This window comes from Lontra canadensis, unplaced genomic scaffold (genome assembly GCF_010015895.1).
Source record: "Lontra canadensis isolate GAN:19392208 unplaced genomic scaffold, GSC_riverotter_1.0 scaffold101, whole genome shotgun sequence".
NCBI classification, from domain to species: domain Eukaryota; kingdom Metazoa; phylum Chordata; class Mammalia; order Carnivora; family Mustelidae; genus Lontra; species Lontra canadensis.
In genome coordinates this window covers 5,277,680-5,305,093 of record NW_022631095.1, presented here as the reverse complement: position 1 = coordinate 5,305,093, position 27,414 = coordinate 5,277,680, and the positions used below count along the sequence as shown (strand labels likewise).

The window sequence follows — 27,414 nt, the reverse complement described above, 5'->3', positions numbered from 1 at the left end:
TAATCATCTGAGCCATCCAAGCCCCCCATTTGATAACTTTTTCTTTTACATTTATACTTTTATTTTACATTTATACTTATACTTAATATAAGTATACAAATTTACATATAAAACCAATGATATAGAATATATAATGTATATAATTAACATAATCTATTTTATATAATTTCAAAGCTCGGGCTTTCAAGGAACATTTTTATTTATATGCTTGACCATTTGAACTTAAAAATTACCTTGGAGGAAAACTAGGGCAAATAAGTGAAAATTCTGTTTGAAGTTGAAGAGGCCATATTTTGTACATATGGGTGCATATTATAAGTGCTTTTGCTTAGGGAAGCGTTTTCTCATGAATTACAACCACTTTCAGATTTCATTTAAGAGATAAACCACACACCTAGTCTTAGGTTTTAAGTATATATGACAAAATTGAATATGGGGTCCAAGACAACCCAAGAAAAAAATTAAATTTATGAAGGTCACTAATTTCTAAAGAATACTGAATCATCGTTCAGTTCATGCCCAGTCACTGACTAATGTGTAATAAATGGGAGGAAAAGTAGTAGGGTAATATGGTTTATAGCAGAAGGGCAGAAAATGAGAAAATAAAAATTCCCATTGAACATTGCTAACATCTCAGCTTTTCTCTCCACTAAATCCTTAGTAAAGTGTGATCATGAACATATATGATGTGTTATTTGCTAATAAAATAAAACTTATTTGCTAATAAAATAAGAAGAACATCTGATAATATTATGAGAGGCTTTATTGACTACAATGCAAGCTAAGGTATGAAGAAGAAACAATCATTTAAAAACACCGAAGACCCTTACATAGCAAAGGTTAAGAAATAAATTAAGACTCCTGCTGAGCTGAGCTGCCTGAGAAGGACGGGCCTCATTCACTCCGATCCTTGGGTTCTCGGTATTTCCACTGGATGTAGTCAAAGATGTCTTTCTCGCTATCCACTGGCAGAGGCTCTCCAGCGACTCCTGCCAAGTACAGTGAGAAAAGAAATTTACAAACTGGTTTTGGAATTTAGTTATGAGGGTTTAGCGACAACAGTTGTATGGGACTCACTTTCAGAAGGAAAAGAAAATGGTAACTAAAACCACTAAACTAAACTAACTAAAGCCACTAAAACATGATATTGACCTCCCTCTCCCCTATCCTCGAACATGAGCTTGTGTTCAAGCTTTGTCACATATATTACCAGTACTACGAAAGGAACCTGAATATCCCAACGGGCCACTGAAGTGATCCTAATCCACAATTTCCCTCTCTGCTGGATCTCCACCATAGCCACCGCGGATCACAGGAAATACTCTAGTTAGTTTCCTCTGCAACTCAAAATGTGGCCCCTAGACTAGCAGTATGGACATCACCTGGAAACTTCCTAGAAATGCAGAATCTCGGGCCCCCCTCCAATTAGCTTCTGCATTTAATGAGGTCCCCATGTGGCGCACACACATATTTACATGTGAGAACCACTGCCCTCATCTACCCAGGAAGAAAGCCCTATTTTATACTTTCAGGACAAAATGACAAAATCTTTATTTTCCTAGTAGAGAATAATAAACAAACAGTACACTGTGAAATGTTAAAAAGCATAGATTAAGCAATTCTTACTCTTTAAGCTTTTTGTATTTTTAAAAAAAATTTTAAGTAAACTCTGTCATAAGCTTGAACTCATGACCCGGAGATCAAGAGTCACATGCTTACTACTGACTGAGACAGCCAGGTGCCCTAACTCCTAAACTGCGGAAGGCATGCGGCTGAAGCTACCAGGTTTGTCCTGGCACTAAAAGCAATGATACCTAGGTTCTTCAGAAGTCTTGGAGATACATGAAAAACAAAACAAACAAAAAAAACCACTTTAGACTAATAAGATTTTTTTTACTGGCCATCATTAATTCAGTCTAATAGAGCTAGAAAGAACTCTTGCCATCAAAGCTTCTAATTGAGGGCCTGAGAGGATGTATGGATTTAAAGACCCTTTTGTTGCCTGAGGGACTCACAATACAAAGAAACTACAATTAACTGGCAGAATTACTTAAAGGCTTTTGAGAGAAACCAAAGCTGCTAAACCAAAGTAGCCTTGAAAATAACTTTCTCTCAAGATGACCAGGATTATCTCTAATGCAGACACAAATACCCACCAGTGACTCCCAAGGGACGGATTGTGTACTCATTGATTGTGAAGCCCTTTTCTAGGGCATGAGCTCTCATATTCTTATTGAAAATATCACTCCCGGTGAAATAGAGAACACCGCAGTAATACTGATCCTTGGGTATCAACCTAAAATAAATAGATAAACAAATAAATCTCTCACCACACATTTCGAAATTTGGCAAAAATAGGACTCTTATAATCAATAAGGCACAAAATACCTACAATAAGTCTATGTGGTCTAATAACCTCGGGAGGAGACTATCATCAAGTAGACTGTTGAAATTACTCCAAGCTTGCAGTTAGTCTAGCTTTCAGTAAACTATGTCCTGCAAGACGTGTGGGGAAAAGAAAAGCAGGAGCACATATTACAGCTAACTTTCCTGCAGTTAACTACTTTTGAGCTGTGGAAGGCATCACGATGAGATGCAAATCTAGAGAAAATAGATGATATTCTGTAGACAGTCATTATTCTTTGCATATTTTCAGGCTAAGCATTGTCTATACCACGAACACACAGCATTTCAGAATGAAAGGGAATTCTAGACATTTAGGTGAACTCCAAGATACACAGAGGACAAGGAAAAAGGGAAAAATTAATAGGTCAGCAATAAATTTCTAGTAATACCTTATATCAATTCTCCTGTGTGGATACTCCTTTTCATCATTTTTACTGGGAAGCTGGCAAACACCCTAAAATGGATATTTCAAAGAATGCTTAAAAAGACGTTTTTAAACTTCAGGCTTAACTTTAACCGAATGTCATTAAATGTGAGGTTTTTGCTTTGAATGCAAGCAGTTTTAGACTTCTGGGAACTTTTAACTTAGTGGCTTTTCTATGCAGTATGTCTTGTCGCCACCTTCCTCTTGTACTTTGTGGTAATTAAAGAACTACAGGAAACAGCAGGCAAGGATTCTAGGTATGAGGGTTTGGCCTTGTGTGATTCCAAACAAGAGCTAATCAGGGAAAGCATCACACATGAAAGACGCAGACCAAAACAAACAGAAAAGCAATCTGGAAGAAACAATTATGATGGAGGGAGGACAATCAGCTATTGGTAATATTCTAAGATAACAGAAAATATCCCATACATGAAGGGCAGAATACTACAAAAAAAGAACACTTAAGAAAAAGGTTTAAATCAAAATTAAAAGTAGGATAGCGGAAGTAGAAGAGTTTAAAATTGAGGAAATCTCCCAGAAACGGAAAAGACAGATGAAAAATAGGAAAACTGTAAAAGAAAAGAAAATTACAGGATCATTTTCTTTCTTCTTTACAGGTGAGTTTTCATTATAGTTCTACAGTTTTCAAACAAACGTTATCAAGGTCTATTTAGTAATCTTGTTCCTTTTACAGAAAAATGGGCCAAAATTCTGGACTGGGGAGCAACCCATAAATACATAAAAAGAGCCATAAGTATCAAAAACTTCCAATTAAAAAAGTTTCAAATGCCACACTCAAAGAAAAGCACACATGTGACAGGCTTCTGGTCCTAAAGAACAGTCAACTTAGTACACAGATCACTAAACGCTATACTTTTTCACTTAGTAACAGAGAAAAATTAAAACCTAGAATCTAAAATGGGTATTTTCTTTAGCTGTTGCTATGTCTGAAAGATTGAATGAAACCTGTTTATCTTCAAAATACGAAACCTACCTTCTTAGGCATCAACAAGTTCCAACTCAGCCTTCAAATGGATCAGAAATGCTTTCCATCTGGAATTACCATGAGGGATTACCTTGCGGATATGGATGTGATCTCCCCGTTTGTCACATCAGTAATAGGATTTTGTCTAATGGCTTTGTTCCTTTCCTAAAGGCTCATTTTATTTCCTGCACTTTTTCTGAAGTGTTAATGTTAAGGAATTCCTCTGTATTATTGTAAATTCTTTATTAGATTGAGTGGATTAGTGTTGTTTGGCATTTCAATTGAGTAGCTTCATGCGGAGCGTCTGAAATAAAGCCTCTTTTGTCGCCTCAGGGTAGTCAAGGGATCTTCTATTGTCCCTTGAATCCTTACTGTAGATAGATATTACACAGAAAATCATCCTGGGCCAAACTTGCACAAAATGCTAAAATCTGAAAGGTACTCACCATATATGAGGAAAACAGGCATCTAAATGCAGAGGAAAATTTTATTCTCCTTCCAAAAGCTGTTTTATTCATAGGAAGGATACTCAATTACCTAAAATCATGGCTTTACAAGAATATCTGAAACATTAACCCTGGCTTTCCTGAGGTTTGGGGACTATTAGTTTACAGGAATTCATGTTTTGAAGAGTACTTGAAAAACACATGAATGGTCATGTTTTAAACAACAGTCAATAGTTACGTTAATAAGAGGTTTTGAAACCAAGTGGATATAGAACAAGAATGGTTTATTCCACTCTGATATTTCTGTTTTTTGTAATCTCTATGCCCAACATGGGGTTTGAAATCACAACCCCAAGATCAAGAGTCCCATGCTCCACTGACTGAGCCAGGCAGGCGCCCAGGTTTATTCCACGTTGTAAGCTGAATTCATTTTGTGGCCAATTTCCTTTCAGAAACTGAGATCCCAACTTCTTGGGCTATCTCTGCTAATGATCTCACCCCCTCATCACTGCTCTGACTCCTGCCATGCTCCCTGATAGGCTAACTCTCTTACCTCAAGTCCTTCCCCAAGGCTCCGCCCCTCAAATAGGCAGTTTCCAACCATCCTAGTCAATGGGTTTCCTGTACATCCATCTCCCCAAACCCTGCTCTTCCTCTTTTAAAATAGTACTTGTTATCTTAACCTAACATGCAATTTACTTATTTATTATGTTCATTGTTAACTACCAGTCCCTTCTCAAACCCCCAAATATAAATAAAGTTGAAATTCACTGGTACATCCCAAGCTCCTAGAATAGTGCTGGGAACGTAAGAGAAGCTTGATACATAGTTGATGAACTAGCCGAACACACCTCCTCATCCCACTGGTGCTCACTCTCCCTGTCTTGTTCTTCCACCCCGCCATTCTCCCTCACTTTCTGACCCTTTCTGTTTCCCAATTTACTCCTTACCAGTCGCTTTCACGGACCTGCTTCCAAACAAATATTACATCTACATTATATTATATCATATTATATTAGCACAGCACCGTACAATTCTTTGGGGATCCAGTCATATGAAGATACATGTACAAACCGTTTCAAGTTTCCATGTATATTAGTTAATTTGATCTGCATAATAGTCCCTTGACACAGGAGAAGTGTATCATTTTAGATGAATTTATTAAGGCCTTGAAGAAGCAAAGCAACTTGCCTAACATCATACAATTAGTAATGGAGACAAAGATTTGATAGCTTCCGTATGCAAGTCTATTCCTTCATAATGCAACACAGCAATACACACTCTTTCCTCTGCAACTAGATATAAATCATCTCTTATTGCCTCTACAATAAATTGATTTGAGAGCTAATCTGGACTGCTCCTCATCCCAACAAATACTAATTATAAATGTCAAAACTGCAGGCTCAAACACGGCATTTTTTAAGCTTCAGAGACTATATGAGCCACACGCACAGTACCTGAACTTTATACACAAACCATCCATCCACTGAGATGGATTCCTGCATCACAACATAAAGGCCTTAGTTTCCAGCTCAGTCAAGTTGTCTTGCTCAATTGTCAAATCAAAAACAAAAACTGCTTTCTATTTTTTTAACCTGCTTTCTTCTGGAAATAGATGTGAGGGATTCTCTTTCTGGCAATAGCTGTCTATGTGCTGCTAGGAATATGAGTAAGAGATTGGGAAGGCCAGATAGTGCAAAGCTTTCCACAAGTCCAGCCCTGTCCTAGGACTGGTGAGTGGCTCTAGTCTTTCAAGCATCACACACACAGTAAGGTCTGCATCAGCCTGGTTGCAGCAGTCACTGGAATCTAACTGTGAGACAAAGGTCTTCTCTGCTAAACTGAGCAGCTACTACTGGGATAACCCCATTCCACCACTGCCAGCAACTCTGCATGTTCACATTCACAGGGCTACCCACCTTTCCCTTTCAGCTTATATGCAGCCCACCAGCTTGCAATGTTTCTTTGTATTCTTGCTAGCTGGATTAATAGCCTCTGATGTGTAAGGCTAATATACCTCTGGATTATTAGCCTCTGTGTTTCTTCTGGATCTCTCTTTGAGCACAGCACAATACTATTCAAACTGCAAAAAAAAAAAAAAGCTTCTGCTACCACATCGCATAAATACCTTCCTGGTTGTTGACTCTGGAAAGAGCTGATGGGCTTCTCCAGTATGAAGACTGAAGGCCTTTCGCAGAGATGACTATTGGAGGTAGACAGGGCAGAAGAGGTACCCAGAATATGCTCAGGCATACCAGGACACTTTGTTAACAATGAAAAAATTTTTTCAACTTGTCTAGCATGTGTTATTTTTAGGATTTTATCTGAGTGTTCTTTAAATGTAAGATTTGTGCACATTAATTTTAAGAATTGAAAAAATCAATCTCAGTTTAAAAGGGATACTCCTAGAACATATATCAACCCTATTTTGAATAACATCTCATGTGTCTAGGGGCGCCTAGGTGGCTCAGTTGTTAACCCTCTGCCTTCACCTCAGGTCATGATCCCAGGGTCTTGGGATCGAGCCCCACATCGGGCTCCCTACTTGGCGGGGAGTCTGCTTCTCCCTCTGCTTCTGCCTGCTGCTCCCCCTGCTGTGCTCTCTCTATCTGTGTGTGTGTGTGTGTGTGTGTGTGTGTGTCAAATAAATAAATAAAATCTTCAGAGTTTAAACAACAACAAACATCTCATGTGTCTATTTCTGGGCATAGAGTAAAAGCTCTGAATCTGATAGATTTGGGAGAACAGTTCATAGATTTGATTCCCAAAGACTGACTAGAATTTTTATTTTTACTTTCCCCAAAGTTCTTTTGAAAACATTATAAAATGTGGTTAACTTGGGCGATACAGTTTCACAGCCAATTAAAATCACCATATTGAATTTAATGACATCATTTTTTGGGTGTCTCATAAATATACACAACATAAAGTCTGCCATTTTAACCATGTTTAAGTGTGCGGTTCTACAGCGTTAAGTATATTCACATTGTTGTGCAACTACCACCAGCATCGGCCTCCAGAACTTCTCATCCTCCCCAAATGAAACTCTGTATCTGTTATATAGTAACTACCTCTTCCCCTTCCCCATAGGCCCCTGGCAGGCACTATATTCTACTTTCTGAAAGACATGATATTTCAATCATCTATATCAACCATCTTCTACTTTTAAGTCATAAGCACTGTCAAATCCATGCAGTAAGACTCAGGCTAATATTAGCATGTCCGTTCAACAAAGCACAGTCTCTTTCTATTTCATGCAAAGAACTTGGGAAAATGGGGACTCAAAGTATCAATTTCAGTGAGCGGTAGAAGAAAGGTAACTATTAGCCATAGTCCTAGATTGCCATTTGCCTTCCTGTCAGTTTTTATGCAGGGACATTTATTAACCTTTTTTAATGCATTTGGCATTTGTCTTGAATCTTTGAAGCTTTATTTCCTAGGAAGATTACAGGATTTTAACAGTTCATCATGACATGTGTCACTGGGAAAATCTCGGTGAGCATCCCCCTTCTATTAATTCCTCTGCTTACCGTGCCACAGAACTCGTCTGTATCACATACCCCGATTTCTTTTCTTTGGTGTTGTAACAGATTAATAGTCTTCAGACAATTCTAACCTCGTGTACTGAAGAATTCTGAGTCAGAGAATATGACAACATTTGCTATTTTAAGGAAAACTTATGATGCATCAAAGTCATTTATAGAAATTTTAAAAAAGTAGATTATGCCTAATTATGTATTCCAATGGCACAGATTATTTACAAAGTGGGGCATTTAAAACAAAATTCTTTACTAAAGTATTCTGAGATTAGCATCCTGTTAAGTCTTCTTTCTATAAATTCTCATGGATATCCTATTTATTGACTGTAACGCTAAGATGTGGTGAGGTCACATACTCAGAATAGGTACTGACCAGTTTCCAAGGTTTTTTTTCCCAGAAGTGTTAACTCAAACGAGTACTTACCATGAACTTTGTTTCACCTTTTGACAGGGTATCTGTAATAAAATGGACCTTCTGTAACTGCTCCACAACACGATGTAACAGCTTTGGCTGTGGAAAAATAAATAGGAAATAAGAAAAAGAACAATTACTCTTTTATACCAAGAAAACATTTTTAACAGGAGTTTTCTGATTATCTATGGAGAAATGCCTAGTTTCCCTGTAAGTACTTTTTTCTTTTAACACAAAATTCACTTATCAAATGAAACATCTTTTTAGGAACCATCCTTTTTCACCAATATCATGATACCCCCAAATATACATCATCTGTGTTTATCTGTGTCATTAAATCAAAAAGTTAGCTGCTTCATCTTTAAAAGATATATATTCTAAAATCAAAAATGTTTTGCCTGCATGGGTTTTTTAATAGGAATAAAGTTTCTTAATATATTGTTTAATAGAAAAATATCCCCTTAATGAAAACCTGAATATTATACTGGATATTTCTAAAATATCCATGAAAGACAATAAATACTTCTGGAAATGTTTTACTAAATCTCATTTTGTTTTTCCAAAATCAGACTACTCCCTCCATTCCTTGTAGAACACCATTGTATATCCCTGTCAACCACTACTTTGCCTTTTACAAAATTCAGTCAGTACAAAGCACTTACAATGACTTCAGAAAGATTAAAACAAAAATTCACTCGAAAATATCCAATTATCATTTTGAAAATGATATTCACTGCTGTGTAACACTTGGCACATTTGATTATAAATTCTGTGGTACCTGTTTGGTTGATTCAGAGGTAAAGCTTGGATGGGTCAGAAGAACGTCCATGTCACCACTGGACTCTGCGCCTATGATAATAAAACATATGAATGGAATTCCCTCCACATAAATCTATCAGTTAGGCAAACGGAGCCAAAGTGATGTCACATTGAGAAGCCTTACTTCTTATAGCCTAACTTTTTCACTGTACTTCATATTCACAATTAGTTACAAGATTTCAATTTCCTGTCCAACTATTCAGGTATACTGATGTCAACAGAAGAATCTGGGATAATAACAGTGATTGGCATTAGATATGCATTATATACAATTGCTAAATGTATTAAAAATGCACCTAAATAATTACTCAATAACGGAATAAAACATTTAAAAACAACATTCTTGCAAAGATGACATTCAAATGGCCAATAGACACATGAAAAAATGCTCATCATCACGGAAATGCAAATTAAAACCACAATGAGCTACCACCTTACACCCGTCAGAACAGCTAAATCAACAACACTAGAGCCAACAGGTGTTGGTGATGAGGCTATGGAGAAAGGAGGGCCCTTCTCGTGCTGTTGGTGAGAATGCAAACTGCTGCAGCCACTCTGGAATACAGTATGGAGGTTCCCCCAAAATTAAAAATAGAACTACCATATGATCCTGGAATTCCACTACTCCATATTTACCCAAAGAAAATAAAAACACTAATTCAAAAAGATACATGCACTCCTATGTTTATTGCAGCATGATTTACAATAGCAAGACAGGTGACCATCTATCCATGGATAGATGAATGGATAAAGATGATGTGGTACATATACACACAACGGAATATTACCCAGCCATTAAAAAAAAGATGAATCTTACCATCTGCAACAACATGGACGGATGTAGAGTGTATTATGCTGACTGAAATAAGTCAGCCACAAAAAGACAAATACCATATGATTTCACTCTTATGCGGAACTTAAGAAGCAAGACAGACAAAGAAAAAAACCAGACTCTTAAATATAGAGAACTAACTAGTGGTTGCCAGAGAGGACGTGGGTAGGTGGGGATGGGTGAGACAGGTGAAGGGAATCATGATGAGGTCTGAGAAGTGTATGGAATTGTTGAATCATTAAATTGTACACCTGAAAATAACTGTATATTATACTTGGACAATATAACATTTAGTTTTATTATATAATATTTAAATATTAAATATAAATATTTGAATAACATTAAATATAATAATAATATAATAAAATATAAATTTAAAACACTTTTTTAAAAAATACACCTATGAACACTATATATATGAAAACTTCAAATTAAACAATATGTCCTAACTCTGTGAAGATTCATCAGAAAATCCATTTCAATTCTTACGACCGAATTCATTTAATGAATACTGGTAAAAAATTACTATTATGGTATCATGGATAAGAATATAGTATTTGAGGGGCACCTGAGTGGCTCAGTCAGTTAAGCATCTACTTTCAATTCTGGTCATGATCTCAGGGTCCTGGAATGGAGCCCCACATCAGACTCCCTGCTTAGTGGGGAGTCTGTTCTCCCTCTCCATCTCCCTCTGTCCCTAGCTCTATCTCAAATAAATAAATAAAATCTTACAAAAAAAGAATATAGCATTTTATAATGACAGATTTTTGTTCTGATCCCCCACTCTACAATCACATAACTTTAGGAAGATTATATAAAATTGTTTATACTTTCTTTTATTATAATATTATGAAATTTTGTCTCCATTTTAATAGATCTTTTTCACTTTAAATTTTTTTTCAACACTGCAAATAAGGACTGTATATTCCTCTAGATCTCAGTTTTTCTGTCTATAAACTAGTAAAAACCATTCTATAGGCCATTGTGCAACTAAAAACATATGTGAAAGCATCTAGAATAGGACCTGCCGCACAGCTGGCATAAAATAATACTATTTCCTTTCTTTGTATTTTTAGAAGTACAATACATGTAAAACATTTTTTTTTTCCTTCCAAGATTTTACTTAATTCAAGTTAGCTGGGGTGCCTGTGTGGCTCAGTTGTTAAGCGTCTGCCTTTGGGTCAGATCATTATCCTGGGTCCTGGGATCAAGCCCTGCATCAGGTTCCCTGCTCAGTGGGAACCTGCTTCTTCCTCTCCCACTCCCCCTGCTTGTGTTCCTTCTCTCGCTGTGTCTGTCAAATAAATATATAAAATCTTTAAAATAAATAAATAAATTCAAGTTAGTTAACATAAAGTATAGTCTTAGTTTCAGGAGTAGAATTTAGTGATTCGTCACTTACATATAAGTAAAACATGTTTTTGGTCACCGAAGTCATGGCAGTGTCTCTAGACCACCATCTTATGCATCAATAATGTTTAACCAGATATTTAAACATAAAGAAGACTAGATTCAATGTGTACTGATCCCAGCACATTCATGGAAGCTATTTTAAGAAAAAAAATTTTGTCTTCTTTTCATTTCTTTCTCTTAAAAGTTGTGTCTTTTACCATCTACCTATCACCAAAAATGTATTACTCTATCCATTTAAAAAGCAAAACAATTATTCAGCAAAAAAGGGAAAATAATCCAAGAATCTATTAACAAAGGAACAGATAAAGAAAGTATGGAACATCCATATAACCAAATATCATGTAGCTATAAAAAAGAATAAGGATGCTCTCTACATACTCATGTGGAAAGATCTCTAAGATGTATTTTTAAGTGAAAGAAATAAAGTACAGTACTGTGTTTATATTATGTTACTTTTGTGAAAGAAAGGGGGAAGAGGACAACAAGAATGTATATGCTATATGCACTGGATAAAGAAGATGTGCTACAAATTTACAATGGAGTATTACTCAGCCATAAAAAGGGATGAAATCTTGTCATTTGTGACAACATTTAGGGCAGGGGGGTACCTAGAAGGTATATTGCTAAGTGAAATAAGTCTGACAGAGAAAAAAAATAACACATGACTCACCTATCTGTGGAACCTAAAAAACAAACCAAATATAAACAAAACAGAAACTGGCTTACAAGTACAGAGAACTAGTCGTTGCCAGAGGTGGGGGTAGGTGGGGAATGGATAAAACAGGTGAAGGGGTTAGGAAATACACACTTCCAATCATAAAATAAGTAAGTCATGGGGATGAAAAGTACATCATAGTTAACACAATATCACATTAACATTGTATGATGACGGATGGTAACTACATTTATTGTGGTGGGCACGGTGTAGTGTACCGAATTGTCATCCCTATGCTGTACGCCTGAAACTAATGTAACACTAAGTGTCAACGATATTTGAATAATAAAAATTTTTTAAATAAATAAAAATTTAAAAATGGGAAAAAACAATGTATATTCACATTTATTTATGTTTACATGTAAAACCACTGAAAGAACACACAGGAAAGTGATCCTTCATAGGACAGTGGTGGGAGGGAGTGGGGAGAGTGAACTAGGACAGGGGAGAAGGCAGATTCTTTGTGTATACCTTTTTTATATTAAAACATGCAACCATATAATAATAAATAATAAAAGTAATAATACAGTAATAAAATAATAATAAAAGTAAAAATGATAATAACAAAATAATAAAAGTAAAAATGAAACAGAAATATGGAAATCCAGAAAGGCAGTCATCTTCAACTGAGCATGCTTTTGGCTTGCTGTATATCCAAGTCTGTGTTTTGAAAAATTTAGATTCCAAGGCCCTACCCTAAGAAGATTCTTATTTAGTAGGTTTGTAGCAGGATATAACAATGTGTATTTTTTTTTTTAACTTTCTAGGAATTTCTGATGCACAGAAAAACTTGACAACTGGTTAACTTTAATCCTCTCTTTTGCAAATATGTAAAACAGGATGATATGGAGAGAGAGCGTCAATCTACAGTGACAGTAGATTTGGCCTCAGGACCCAGTTCCTTAAGCCCCAGTTCAATGTTCTTTCTACTTATCAGCAATTATGGATTTAGCACTTTTTCTCCCTAACTCCAGATTCTTACAGCAGCTACCCCGGGAATTTGTGATAGCTCATCATCTACTGCCTAAGTGAAACTCCAAAGGTGGCCAGAGATTCAGTCAGATATCTATGCCAAAAGTTTTAAATCAAGTTTTTGTATTTCAATTTTTAAAGTTAATATTTTAAAATTATTTTACCCTTCCAAATTTTGAGCCAGTAAGAAACCAGGATTCTCTTGGTTCTCACTTAGCTTGTATTTACATATGAAAAGGATATCTTCCGAAGGACCTGGTTGTTGAGAGAACTGGTTTGGAACTAGGGTTTCAGTGACATTATTTTTAGATGCATTACAGAAAACTCAGAAAATAAAAGAAGTTAAAGAAAACCACAAAACATCCCACCACCTACCCACAGCTCACTAGCATCTAGCCAGATAGTCACTCTTAGGATTTTAATATACATAAAATTATTCTATAAAATTTATTAAAACTAGCCATTAAAATATCCTATAATAAAATCAGGATGAATTTCCTTTCATTTCTAATACATATTCCTATCTATAGACAAATAAACTTAACACGCTACTGGGTCTTAGAAATACGAAGTAACACAAATTACATCTCTTTGATCCATTTTTTGGTACACATTAGGCAATTTTAACATCAAGGCATGAATAACCTAAGATTAAGAAGTATGTTACCTCTTCTGAAACTGCCACAGACTGTAGCAATGTATTCAGAATCCACTTTTTTAACTTCATTTAGTACAATATCCTAATAGAAAAAAAATTAAGTCAGTATTCTAAAAATGGCTTTTCACAAAGTGACATTCTCAATTCTAATCAGAGAATACAATTTAAATTTAGCACACTCTTACTTGCATTTGTAACATCTCTTCCCGAGGAATTCTTTTCTCAAAGTCCTCAAAATATCTATAAAGACAGAATAAGTAGACAAAAGATTTTTGTGAAATTTAAATCTTCTTAAAAAGTAAATTGCCTACTGTATCAAGTGCCCTTATACCAGCAGATCATTCAAAAATCAAGACTGAAGTTCAGCAAGAAGATAACAGTAAAACTGGGGGATGGGAATAGGTTTATTTCTTAACTTAGAACAAAATTTTTAAGTGTCATCCTTTATGATATTCCACATACTCCATCTAAACTTATTTTCAGTAAACTTCACCTTCATATACCAAGAGTAAATAAATATATTTAAATTAGTATCTTTCCAAATTTAGTCTGCTCCCTACTGGCAAGTCAAGGGCTTACAGTTTATTGCTCTTATATCCTGCAAAATTTTATTTTAAAACATTATCCAGATAACATTAGGCCAAGTCAAACAAGCCAGTCAAAAGACTATATATTGTATGATTTCATTTATATGAAATGTCCAGAAAAGGCAAGTCTATATTGATAAAAAGTACATTAGTGCGTTGTCAGAAGCAGACAGGGGCAGAGAAGGGCAGCTGGGGAGAAATGGGGAGTAAAGGCCAACAGATATGACCTTTTTGGGATAAACAAAGATGTTCTAAAATCAACTCCAGTAATGGTTGTACAGCTCTATGAATATACTAAAAACCATGGAACTGTACACGTTAAATGGGTGAATCGTATGATATATGAATATTTCAATAAGGCTATTGTAAAAATATCTCAGTATGAAATAACTAAAATGATAAAGCATTGGATCAAAAGTCATTCTCACAACAACCAAGTTCTTCAGAAGATCTCTATTACGTAAAATGCAAGGACAGTGAGAACATCCTAGTCCCCTACTGGTTCCATGTCTTAGAAGAGTAGTGTCTTAAGTTTAAGGTACATGTTTATGTACAATGCATTAGAAAAAATCAATTAGAAAAGGCGTTCCAGATGGCATCCAACACATGAGATAATTATAGATGCTGAGATACAACATTCCTACTAGTTATTCCCACACTGTTATTTAGATGTTTGGGTTTTTTTTTTTCTTTTTCTGTTTTTAATTTAGCATTCCATGTTCATGTCCTAGCTTCTCAGGGAGACTCTAAACTTAAGAGCTTTATTGACCCTGTTTATTTCCTTACCCTGGATCTAATGCAGTGCTTTCTACAATGTTTAAGCACAAAATAAACACCCGCTGAATGACTGATGTACTCAGCCCTATATGCTTTAAGAGGAAGTTCTTCAATAAAATCAAGAGAATGAGGGAAACACTCAAGAAAACAAACAGAAGGTAGTAACAAAACGTGTGAAAATAGGCATATCATCTATCAAAGTCTGCAACAAATCTTAGCATTCCTAAATAGAGAAAAGGTCATGTTTAATTAAATTTGAAGAATTATTGTGGTGTATGGAAGAATGGCTATAAGGAATTTTACTTTTACGTCTCAGGCGTCAAAAGAAAATTTGCTATCTTACTTCAACCCAATTCGTTGATGATGGTTCAACTTTTCTTCATTTTTTCTGAGATCTGTACAGAAGACACATAAAGTTGAGGTGCTAATTTAAATATTTTTGGGAAAAAGTAACTGAATTTTGTGATTCTTTTTACAAAGAACTACTAGGAAAATACGCTGAAATGACTTTGAAAAGATAAGAAAAAAAAAGAAAAAATTCAGATATTAAGAACTAGATAAAATGTTCTTCAAATCAATGTAGTTAAAATTGAACAGTTGATTTCATGATCATTTTTACTTACTGAATCAAAATTTCAATTACAGTTACACAGAATAATAGATAAAACATACCAGGATCATACCACACTACACTAACTATAGTAAAAGGCAGCCTTGTAAGAACTCACATTGCTAACTTAGTGACAGCAGCAGTAGCAACCACAACTTTTGAATGTTTTATGAATAAGTATTTATATTGCCCATCTGCTGTTCATTCACTCCTTCATTCGATTAGTATTTATTGAGTAATAACTTGTGCAGGCACTGTGCTTAACATTCTGTTGAAAGGAGAGGTATTATTTTCATTATTTAAAAACCATTCATATCAAAACATAATATCTTAAATCTAAAAGTGACTTAAGGATGCCTGTATGGCTCAGTCGGTTAAGCCCCCAACTCTTGCTTTCGGCTCAGGTCATGATCTCAGGGTGCTGAGATGAAGCCCCATTTGGGGGCTCTGTGCTCAGTAGGGATCTGCTTCTCTCCCTCTGCATGTGCCCCTCCCCCGTTTGTGTGCACTTACTACCTCTCATTCTCTCTCAAATAAATAAAAATACAAATCTTTAAAAATAAATAAACAAAAGTTACTTAATTCCACTTGGATGTTCCTTTACTGGGCATGAGTATGGGAGTAGCCTGTATGCTCCCGAAACAATTCCTATCTGTGGTCACCTTTACATATTCACAAACATAAATTCTCTCTGGAGATATAAAATGGAGAGAAATAAGCATCTTTATGATACATGGAGCACTTAATATTTCTCAGAGCTGTATATACACAGTAAACACTAAAAATGCAATGGAAATAATGACATAGATGTTGATGGTTATATTATGTATCCGTGAATTGTTAAATAATGTAAAAACCGTTACAGCAGATCTCTGACACTTCCAAGGTATGCAACTTTTGGGAAACAAATTCTTGACCCCTTTGGCCAGTATTTCACTCAGATAAACCAAATATGCAACAGGCAGAAAAGACACAAACCCTTTCTGAGACACAAACACAGTATAGAGCTCATTCTTTCTTATAGGACTCATACAAATTCTTAACTTTAAGTATTACTAATTAATCACTCCTCTTAAGGGTCAGTTACTATTTGTAAGTACTTACTAGGTACTTTGTAGTACATTGTCCACTAAGTGCTTCTCATACATTACTGCATTAAGCCACGTGAGGCAGAAATTATGATAGCATTTTGTAGCTAAGAAACCAAAGCATCCTAGTCATCCATTCTAATCAAGTGTGGTGGAGAATGGATTCAAACCCAGATCAGTCCCTAGAATCTGTCCACTTAACCATGTGGGTACAAATAATTCACAAATAAACCTCAAATGTCACAGATATACTGCAACAAGTCTCTATTTCTATCTCCATCTATAGTAGACCCTTAAAATTATGAAGAAATAACTTATATTCAAAGGATTGCTCGGTTTAAGGAAAAGGTTTTATAATTACTTGACTTAGACTCTACTTTTATCACTTTTTTGAAAGCAAAAATTCCTTTAATAAAAATTGCAAGCCTCTTACAGAATCTTTTTCAATATGTATCACTTGGCCTTTAGGCTCAATGTGTAGGATTCTGTTGTCCAAAATTTTACTGGAGAAATGAACACAATTCAAATCTAAAAATCTGCAAATGAAGTCATTCTAAACCAAGAAGCCACATCTTGCTCTTCTTGATTTTCTTCTAAGTTATAAACATAAACATGTTAAACACAGGAATAAAAACTACACTTTATACCTATTCTCTACGGTAGAGTTAAAAAGAAAATCTTAGCATCCTTTTTTATTAGTTGAGAAAAGGTTTCTCAAGTTCTAGTTTGCTAGAGCATTAACCGTCCTTCAGGAGCATATCTGACTTGGAATTGATGACCTATTGTACATACTCACCTTCTAATGTTTTAATTCCTTCATCTACAAACTTCCTTGCAGCAGATGGACTACAATGAAAGAAAAGCATTATCTCAATATCAAGTGAAACTCAGTATCAATGAAACTCAATATTATTACTGTCTTCTCTTGTCAAAGAGTTACTATGGAGCTAAACAAGACCTGCTAAAGTGTTGTGGTTATTTTGGTGACTTTATCCAAAAAGAAGAATTCTTGAAGCCCCAATCTAGGAAGACAACCATAAACCTGGACATGAAAAAGACATCTAAGCAGCTAGGTGTCATAATGTACATGTACTTTATTCATAAAACAGACATACACAGGAAAACAGATCATCCATTCAAGTGAGTTTAACTGAGGGCCTGTTATGGGCCAGAAACTCTTCTAGGCATTGAAAATACAGCAGAAATAAGACGAATAAGTGCCTTGGTCTTACCTACTTACATTTTAGTGAGTAGAGAGAAAAAAATAAATAGGTATATAAACAAACAAAAAAATATCAGGTAAATGAATTAAAATAGGGTAATGTGACAGAGTGGATGGGTAGCAAGGGAAGGCCTGTAAAATGGTATTTAAACTGAAATTTTATTTTTATTTATTTATTTATCTTTAAATATTTATTTATTTGACAGATAGAGAGAGAGAGAGGGAGAGACAGCAAGAGAGGGAACACAAGCAGGAGGAGTGTGAGATGGAGAAGCAGGCTCCCCACCAAGCGGGGAGCCCGATGCGGAATTCAATCCCAGGACCCTGGGATCACGACCTGAGCCGAAGGCAGATGCTTAACGACTGAGCCACCCAGCACCCCTAAACTGAAATTTTAATGGCAAAGTATCTTTGTACAGAAACTGTGATACAAAAGCAGATACTCATAGCAGAAAGGCAATGTGGCACAAAAGAAGTAGAACTGAATTGGGAGTCAGCAAATATGGGTTCTAATTCTGACTCTGACAGTTATCCCACTTTCTGTATTCAGTGTTCTTGCTAGAAAAGAAGGATAATAACACAGAGGCTCTCTGAAACAACTTCTAACACTTTAGAATGGCCTTAAGTCCCTAAGGAGTCATGCTCATTTTTAGTATACGAAGTTTAAAAATTTAGTATATTTTAGAATAACTTTCATCAAAATGTTGCCATTTAAATGAAAAATCACCACATATCTAAAAGACTGCCTCGGGGTGCCTGGGTGGCTCAGTCATTAAGCATCTGCCTTCAGCTCAGGTCATGATCCTGGGGTGGGTCCTGGGGTCGAACCCCACTCAGCGGGAAGCCTGCTTCTCCCTCTCCCACACCCCCTGCTTGTGTTCCCTCCCTCTCTCTGTGTCTCTCTCAAATAAATACATAAAATCTAAAAAAAAAAAAAAGACTGCCTCATTCCATAAAGATAAGACTTAAGTAAAGCATTATAACCTTAATGGTTTTTTTCTAAGATTTTATTTTTTAAGTAATCTCTACACCCAACGCGGGGCTCAAACTTACAACTCCAAGATCAAGAGTTGCATGCTCCACTGACTGAATCTGCCAGGTGCCCCACAGCCTTAATGTTTGAATATTAATCTTTATGTTGTCAAGAAGTCTCCAAGAAGCCTGCTTTGGTGCTAACTCAAATTTTAAGATAAAGATTCCTTCATTAAAAAAAAATGCTTGGGTACTTGTTCCAAAACTATAAGGCACTATGTGAGGCGCTATGAAAAAACAGTTTAAATGCTTAAGATAAATGTCATGCTCAGAGAGGCAAAAGAGGCATAATCTGCAGGGAGTGAGAAGCTGTACATGTTAGTGGAGTTCAGAAGGAGATTATTTCTGGCTGGGGAATCAAACTGGTTTTATGAAGGAGGTAACATTTGCCTTGAATGGGCTTTTCAAGTAGAGGTAGCACCAGAAAGACCAGCCTCAGACACATAAGACATGGAAGAGTGAACTATATGGTCAAGGACAAAGACAAAGACAAAGAAAAGGTACAGGTCTTGAAGAGAAATAGCACGTACTTATTTTGGCTCACATAAAAAAAATAAAACCAACCCTACTACTGTGTCTGCTTAGAAAATATTTCTTACCCAATGCCACTAACTCGAGTCAGAAAATTGATAGATGAACTTGTGTCATCCTGCCGAATCTTTAAGAAAAAAAAAAGTCTAGTAATGATTTAGGAATGCTTTGAGGGCTTAAATGATCTTATTGGAAATGTACCCGTCTGCGAAGAGACATGAAGAGCCATTTACATTTGCCTGGATAAACATCAATGGTTCTAGATAAGTAACAAAGCAGATGAAGATGTCTCATCTCTACCTTATCCCATACTTTAAAAAGGCTTATTTATAAAAGACTGTAAGTAGTAGAATTTATTATTAGAATTATTTATTAGGATGAAATAAAACCATAAAAATGCTTCAGAGAGTATAAGAATAGCAATTCTAAAATATAACAATGTCTTATCAAAGCTTATAATTTATCTTCTGAATGATACTGAATATAAGGAGCTAATTCTAGCACAGATGTTAACAATCTCTAAAATGCCACATAAAATAACTAAGTATTTTACAGGAACAATATTCAAAGTTTTTTAAATAGAACACTTAAAGCCATAAACTCCACTCTTCTTTTCCCTCCTAGTCTCACCAGGTAAATAACATCAGTCACCCTGCAATGATGCTACATGACAGCTGCTATAAAGGCAGACACTATAATTGAATAAGCAAACAAGTTAAAACTTTACCTTTTCCAGCTTACGCAATTTTCCAGTCGCTAAAAATTCATCAATCTTTTCAGCAATCTTTGTTCCTACTCCAGGCTAATGGAAAATTAAAAATATAAAACTTATATAAATATATGCTTACCAAATCACTCAAAGATAAAGTAAAAAATAAGAAATGATTAAAAAAAAAATGATAGTCACATGACCAGTTTTAAAACAAAGGACACAGAAAATTGAACTATGGTGAAAATACATATTCTCCCAACAAAATCTTTAAATGATGACAAAAGAGAAGGCCTAATAAAACAATTCTAAATGACTTACTTTTTAAAAAATTAATTTTTGTTGTAGAAAAATTAGAAAAAAGTTGCATATAGAAAAAATATAAATCATTTGATAATTTCATTGCCCTGAAAATTAAAATAAACTGTAATCTCATCACCTAACATCTGCTATATACACTTCTTTTCTGCTTATATACATAAGCAGTTATATGTGCATATACATATATATTTGTATATAAACCTATTTTATTTTTCTTACAAAAATAGAATCATTCTGCTTTGTACATTTTTTTAACTTAAAATACATCACAAATTTCCATATCAATATATAAATACAACTTCAATATCTTTAATGGCTGCGTGGTATATCATTGTATGACTATACCATAATTTACTTAACACATACCCTACTACCAGAGACATTTAGATAGTTTACAAGTTCTAATATAACAATATCATGAACTTCCTCTAGAGCAGAGGTTCTTAAGCTTTTGCAGTGTCATCACCTAGGGGATGTGTTAAAACACAGAATGCCTAGAATTTCTGGCTTAATAGGTTGCATTCATTCATTCATTTATTCATCCATTTATTTATTTATTTTAGGTAAACTCTACACCCAGCATGGGGCTTGAACTCATGACCCTGAAATCAAGAGTCACATGCTCTACTGACAGTCAGCCAAGTGCCCCAATAGGCTACATCCCAGGTGATGCTGCTACTGTCTAGGTAGGGCACTTTGAGAATACTGCTCTAGAACTGCACAAACATGACAGCCACCTCATGGGACATTTTAAGTTTACATTATTAAAATTAAAAAAAAAATCATTCCTCAGTCCCTTTAACCACACTTCAAGAGCTCACTGGCCAAATGTCACTCATGGTTACTGTTAATTGTCAGCACTGCTCCAGAATATAGGCCCTATGAGAGCAGAGATCATGTTTTTACTGGTTTACCCCCAGCACCTTGGCATATTGGTGCTCAAAAATTATGAACTAATGAATCATTGTATACATATATCTCTACTGGTTTCCTCAAAATAAATTCCTCAAGATAAAGTGGAATTGCTAGGACAAAGGATATATACATTTTGCCAACATTCTGCTAGATTATCCTTCAGCAAAGCTAGAAATAACCAAGATTTCCATCATTAGTAACTGAATGTCTTTTTCCACATCTTTATCCATACTGTATACTGTATTTGATACTTTGATAGCACCATACAGCATCTTGTTTTAATTTGCAATTCTGATTATTAGTGAAGTTGAACTCTTTTTCACGTTTTTGACTTTTTATTTCCTTTTTATTTTTACTCTTCTCCTTTAAATAAGGGCTTTTTTAGAGTAGTTACAGGTTCACAGCAAAATTGACCACAAGTACACAGTTCCCATATACCCGCAGCCCCCACACATGCACAGCCTAGCCAATTATCAACATTTCTCACTAGAGTGCTACATTTGGTATAACTGATGAATGTACACTGAAATATCATCATCAAAGTTTACATTAGGGTTCGTTCTTGGTGGTGCTGGCACTCTCTAAATGTTCAAATGCATCAATATGTCCTACTATCTCTTAGTCCTAAGTTCACCCTTCTATATTCTTGATTTATTTAATGTTTAAGTGTTCCAAGACTACTTAATGCACATTCAAGTTCTAAAAATAGCAATTACCAGACAGAAATGAACAAGACTTAGCAAGAAAAATCGAGTAGAAAATGGAAACTGCTCAGGTTTCTCATTTCCTGTATCAGAAGATACATACTGACCTAAAGCAATTTAGGCCCAGGCTATTTTCTATAACCTAACATTAAAGATTAAAACACAAACACTCATTCCGGAAATATCAGATTTCTAGAATTATTGAAAAGCACTCTCATGTGCCAAAGAGTAGGTCAGTGATTCTTAATAAAATAGTAGAAAGGAATAATGATGAGATTTTTCATATTAAGTACAGTGTTGTGCAAAAGGAATTTTGGATATTTTTGTGTTCTTTTTAGGGATATACCATAGGCTCAGATTTGCATAAAGTGCATCAGAGCTTGTAAAAGTTTGACTCTAATAAGTGCGTATGCTACCTGCAATTAACACAAAAAGAAAATCCAATTATTGATAAAAGGAGAACAGAATGGAAGCAGAAGTGGCTCTGGAGGTTAATAATGCATGAGTTCACCAAGCTCAGTAATCTGGTGACACAAGACAAAAACTCAGAATTAAAATCCCATGTATTTATATCTTCCTTGGCTAGTCTATTTGGAGAGGATATACTGATGTTGAGAACTGTTTATAGCACAAAGGATTTAAAACCTATATACCAGGGCATGATTAGCATCGAGTAATAAATTCAAGATGAAGATGTGACACATGATTAATGTGGATAACCTGTACAAGATTTATGGTAATTTTAAGATCCTGAAAGGTGAAAATACAAGGATATTTAGGGTTCATACTCTGAAGTATACATACATACCCACTTGTGAACACAAATGGCTAAAGAAAAACAGAAGAAGGCAGTAACTATCAGGACCTAGACTAATCAAAAGCCACATCAGTTTGACATGTTTAACAAAAGATAAATAAGACACAATCCACAATTTTAAGGAACTTAGAATCTTTTAGTGAGATTTAGATGAAAGAGAATAATCTATCAATAGATAGGCTTTTCTAGGATATCCTTAGCAATATTAATGTAAATTACCAAGACATGTGACCCTCTAGGAACCATGACACTGTGACACAGCATACAGGGCTTTAAAAAAATTACAAAGAAGAGGGCTACATGCAGTAATATACAAAGGGGCTTAATTATGTGATTAGTAGGTAAGATTTCTTTGGGAACACCAATTCTCATTAACTCACATAAATTCCTACACCTGGGGATCAGAAAAAGAAAGCTAGAGACCAGACATGCCAATACCATTCTGTCACTATACGGTTCTTGAGGACTAACACTCAAGCTGAAATTCAATGTGAGTATATGTATATATGGCAAGATATAGAAAAAAATTGTAATTACATATACTTAAAGCAAATTTCAATCCATATCCTTCCCAGCGGTAGGTGTGGTGAAAACAGGAGTGGTGAAATCTGCCTGTGTGGGTCCAAGCAGCTTCAGAGAGGCAAATTGAGTTTTGTGGGAATCCACCAAATTTGTGCATGTGTGAACTCTTCCATCACCTTGCTCACTCAACTTACCAATTTCTTAGCTTCTGCTCCACTTTTTATTTTGTGTGGGTACTTCGCTATCACAGATGCTGCTTTTCTATAAAGAGAATAAAAAAAGAAACCCAGGGAGGTCTTAATTTTTCTTAAACTAGAATACACACGAGCAACTACGCAGCTTCAATTTTTATCACGATCACTAATGTTCCACATTTGTGTCAAACTTAAAAAAACTCAAGAGGAGCTGGCAGACCACTTGCACAACTTTCAGAAGTATCTTGAAAATCCTCACATGTGAGGATAACATAACTTTACCTGCATGTTTAAAACCAGGGAGATTCAGCAAACCAGTAGCCTTTCCTTTTTGGGATGAAGCCAGTTTTTAGATTGTTCCTAACTCTCATAAAAAATGTGCCACCTAGTGATATTTGGACTACTAGATACCAAGCTGGCTTAAGGATGGTGTTTTTTAAGATTTAGTTCTTTATTTTAGAGAGGGGAGAGAGAGCAAGAGACAGAGAGAGAGCAGCGAGTGGAGAGGGGCAGTGGACAAGAGAGAATCCCAAGCAGACACCCCTCTAAGCTTGGATCCCTAAGCAAGGCTTGATCCCATGACCAAGACCAGAACCTGAGCAGAAACCAAGAGTCAGACACTCAACTGACTGTGCCACCCAGCTGACCCTGGATGGCTGTTTTTAAATTTATGGCTTAAAACTGCAACTGCACTCCCCTGCGTCCTTATACTTATGTTCTTTTTCTTCCTTGCTCTCATTTCCGTGCCACATAAAGCACTGACCTGATTCTTGCCCATCTCCACACACAACCAGTTCAGTAATCTGGTGACACACTAGGCACACCCTGGGAGCTCATTATGGTCTCCTGTCTATAATTTCCACACTAAATGTAGTTCAGCAGTGATGCTGATAAAAGCCAGGGCACATCTAAGTCTCAAGCATAAATACTGGGTAGTCTGTTCTAATATATATAAACCTTTAGATTTGGATTTCAACTTCTCATATTACCATTGATGAGTCTGGAAAAGTAGGTTGAGGGCAGTTTGTTGAGGGAATTGTTTCAGTAAAGACAAGTAGTTCCAGACAAATGGTATCATGAGGCAAAGCCTAAAGGAAAGAATTAAAGCAGGAAGGCTTTCTGGATGTCACAATGCATTTGGGCTTTACCATGGTAAAGAGGAAATATTTAGTTATCTGACATGGAAGAATGACAGGATCAGATAACTATTTTCAAAAGAATACTTCGGCCAAAATTAAGAGAAATGTATAATCAGGGTACATGTAGGCAACACCTGCTTTTCCAGACTTATTTCCCACTCAGGCAAAGTGAATTACTGATTTCCAGGAAAATGTTATACTCCTTCAGGTCTCAATGCCTTTTGGCACATTTTGTTTCCTTTGTCTAGACTGTTCTTCCTTTCACTTATCCCCTGACAGCTTCCTTCAAACGAAATACCTCCTCTCTGAACTTTTTTTTTTATAGGTTACCTTTTTTTTTTTTTTAAGATCTTATTTATTTATTTGACAGACAGAGATCACAAGTAGGCAGAGAGGCAGGCAGAAAGAGAGGAGGAAGTAGGCTCCCTGCTGAGCAGAGAGCCAGATGCGGGGCTTGATCCCAGGACCCTGGGATCAGGGCCTGAGCCCAAGACAGAGGCTTAACCCACTGAGCACCCCTCCTCTCTGAACTTAAATAGGATACAGAGTTGACTATCTCTCTTATTTCTAAATCAAATGTGTGGATGAACAGTACAATTACTTTAAACAGGCAGTCAAGACAGACAAAGAAAGGAACATAATCAGTTTTTAATTATGTTGAATGGGAAGGGAAGGGGAGAGTTGAGCTCAATTTTGAAAAGATTAAGATAAAGGTAACATTGGCCTAAAAATCTTGAGAAAAGCCCAATGAGATACAGATTTGGAGTCAATGACATAACCAGTATCCAAAGCCAAGAACGGTAAGATTGCCAAGGAAACTATGAAAACAAGAGGGGGGGGAAGGACTAAGGGCAGACTTCCAGGAACTACCAACATTGAAAGGAAGATATAAGAGGTCAAAAAACAGATATGAGTGCCATCACGGGATTCAAGAGTAAGACTTGAATGGAATGAGCTAATGGTAAATGCCAGTGAGAGTCCAATAAGGTGAGATGTAGGTGAGAGCATTTTCAGAAGAATGGCAGGATGGAAATTATACCACAGTGAGATAATGAACAACTAGGGCCGAGGAAACCGAAGCAAGAAACAGATAATTCAAGCAGTTTAACTGTAAAGTGGAGGAAACAGACAGGAGCTAGCTAGAGGGCAGAGGGAAGTTAAGACTGCTTTGTTTTTGCTTTCAAGAGCTGAGGGACTTAGACATGCCTGTAGGCTAAGGGCACAAGTAACTGCTGTGGGAGTCATGACTACCGTGAGGGCGCTGGCGAGTTGGAAAGGGAGCGGATCCAAGGATCAGCCAAACACCAACCAGATGGAGATATGATTTCTTGAATCACATATATTTCACAGCACAGACCTCATCCGCTGTCTTTCACTGTGGCTTAAAATCAAACTGTATGATCAGCAATTCATATTTGATCATGGGAAAAATACACATCAGCTACGCCTATTTTCAGTCAGATCTGGGAACGCATCAGAAATGACCCTACATTGTTCTGCCCAAATTATCCCTGAAATATTGCAATAAGGTACCACCAGAGAGTCAATACCCTCAGTTCTTGCTTTTTTCTCCTCTTGCATATGGTCCAAATACCCACTAACCCCTCGGCCCCGTTAACTGCCACACGTCCCAGGGCTCGGGCTACCCAAGAACGCTGCGCCGTCCCACCTGTAAGCATTGTACTTGTGGATTGCCTGGTTCACGTTCTTCTCGAAGTTTGCGAGTTCTGCAAAGGCAACAAGAGGCTGGGGTGAACAAGAACCGCGAGTAAACCAACGAGAGCTGAGTTTTCCAGAAGGGGATCTAGCACCTTTGTAGGAGACAGTGAACCCCCGCTTGTACACGGGCCAGGCCAAAGACAGCCCAAATGGTGACACAGGAATCCCCCGCCGGACTGACATTCAGCCGCCAGCAATGGGCGCCGAAGGAAGACCCGCACGGAAGACTACCCGCCGCAGCCAGCCGACCCCATCCACAGGGCTGAGGGGACGGGAGAGAAGCAGGGGAAGGCAATGAAGTGGGAAGAAAGGAGAAGAAAGCCAGCGGCGCCCGGCCCGGTGCTAACCTGTGAGCATGTCGGTGATTCCCCCGTTGAGCGTCTCCTGCGGCGCCTTCCGTTTGCTCATGGTGGCTCGCACCCGAGGACCGCAGAGTGCTCAGAGCCGGGGACTGGCCCCCTCTCCCAGCTTTAAGGAGGGGCCGGGACTTGGAGAGGGGGGCAGGACCAGCCCGGCCCCGGCAAAGCCAGCCAGACCCACTGAACAATGGCCGCCTCTGACAGGAGGCGCGGCGCACGGCGCGCGGGGTGACGTCACGCGCTCGGGGCGTGCCGGGGGGCGCGGCTGGAGCAGGGCTCCCGCGGCGCGTGAAGGAAGGGATCGCGAACGTGAGGGAGACCTGGGAGGGGAGGCTGGGCCAGAGCTCGGGTTGGGCAACCGGTTTTTTTGTGGGAAGACCTGGGTTCTTAACCTAAGACGTGATGTCTGTTCTCCCAGCACGTTGCTCCGGATTCCTCTTTCCAGGAGGGGAAGAACGAGGAGTCGGACTGGGAAGTCCCCGCTTCAGGTGGCGGGGTGCGAGACAGCGGCGGCGGAGACGGCTTGTGTGCGCGTCTCATCCGTGCG

The 27,414-nt window shown here is 37.0% G+C and overlaps 1 protein-coding gene across 1 annotated transcript; it reads right to left on the bottom strand.

Annotated features, from left to right (window-relative positions):
* Window positions 1-745: 745 nt before the first annotated feature.
* On the bottom strand, window positions 746-27,081 carry POLB (DNA polymerase beta). The gene is made up of 14 exons (XM_032837962.1): window positions 26,856-27,081; window positions 26,459-26,516; window positions 23,651-23,717; window positions 20,196-20,270; window positions 19,537-19,595; window positions 17,480-17,529; window positions 15,329-15,380; window positions 13,807-13,861; window positions 13,631-13,703; window positions 8,991-9,061; window positions 8,225-8,311; window positions 2,796-2,860; window positions 2,157-2,296; window positions 746-989 (listed from the first exon to the last, which is right to left on the bottom strand). Exons 1-14 carry the CDS (start codon window positions 26,914-26,916, stop codon window positions 895-897), a joined length of 1,008 nt encoding a protein of 335 aa, XP_032693853.1. The 5' UTR covers window positions 26,917-27,081; the 3' UTR covers window positions 746-894.
* Between the last annotated feature and the right edge of the window lie 333 nt (window positions 27,082-27,414).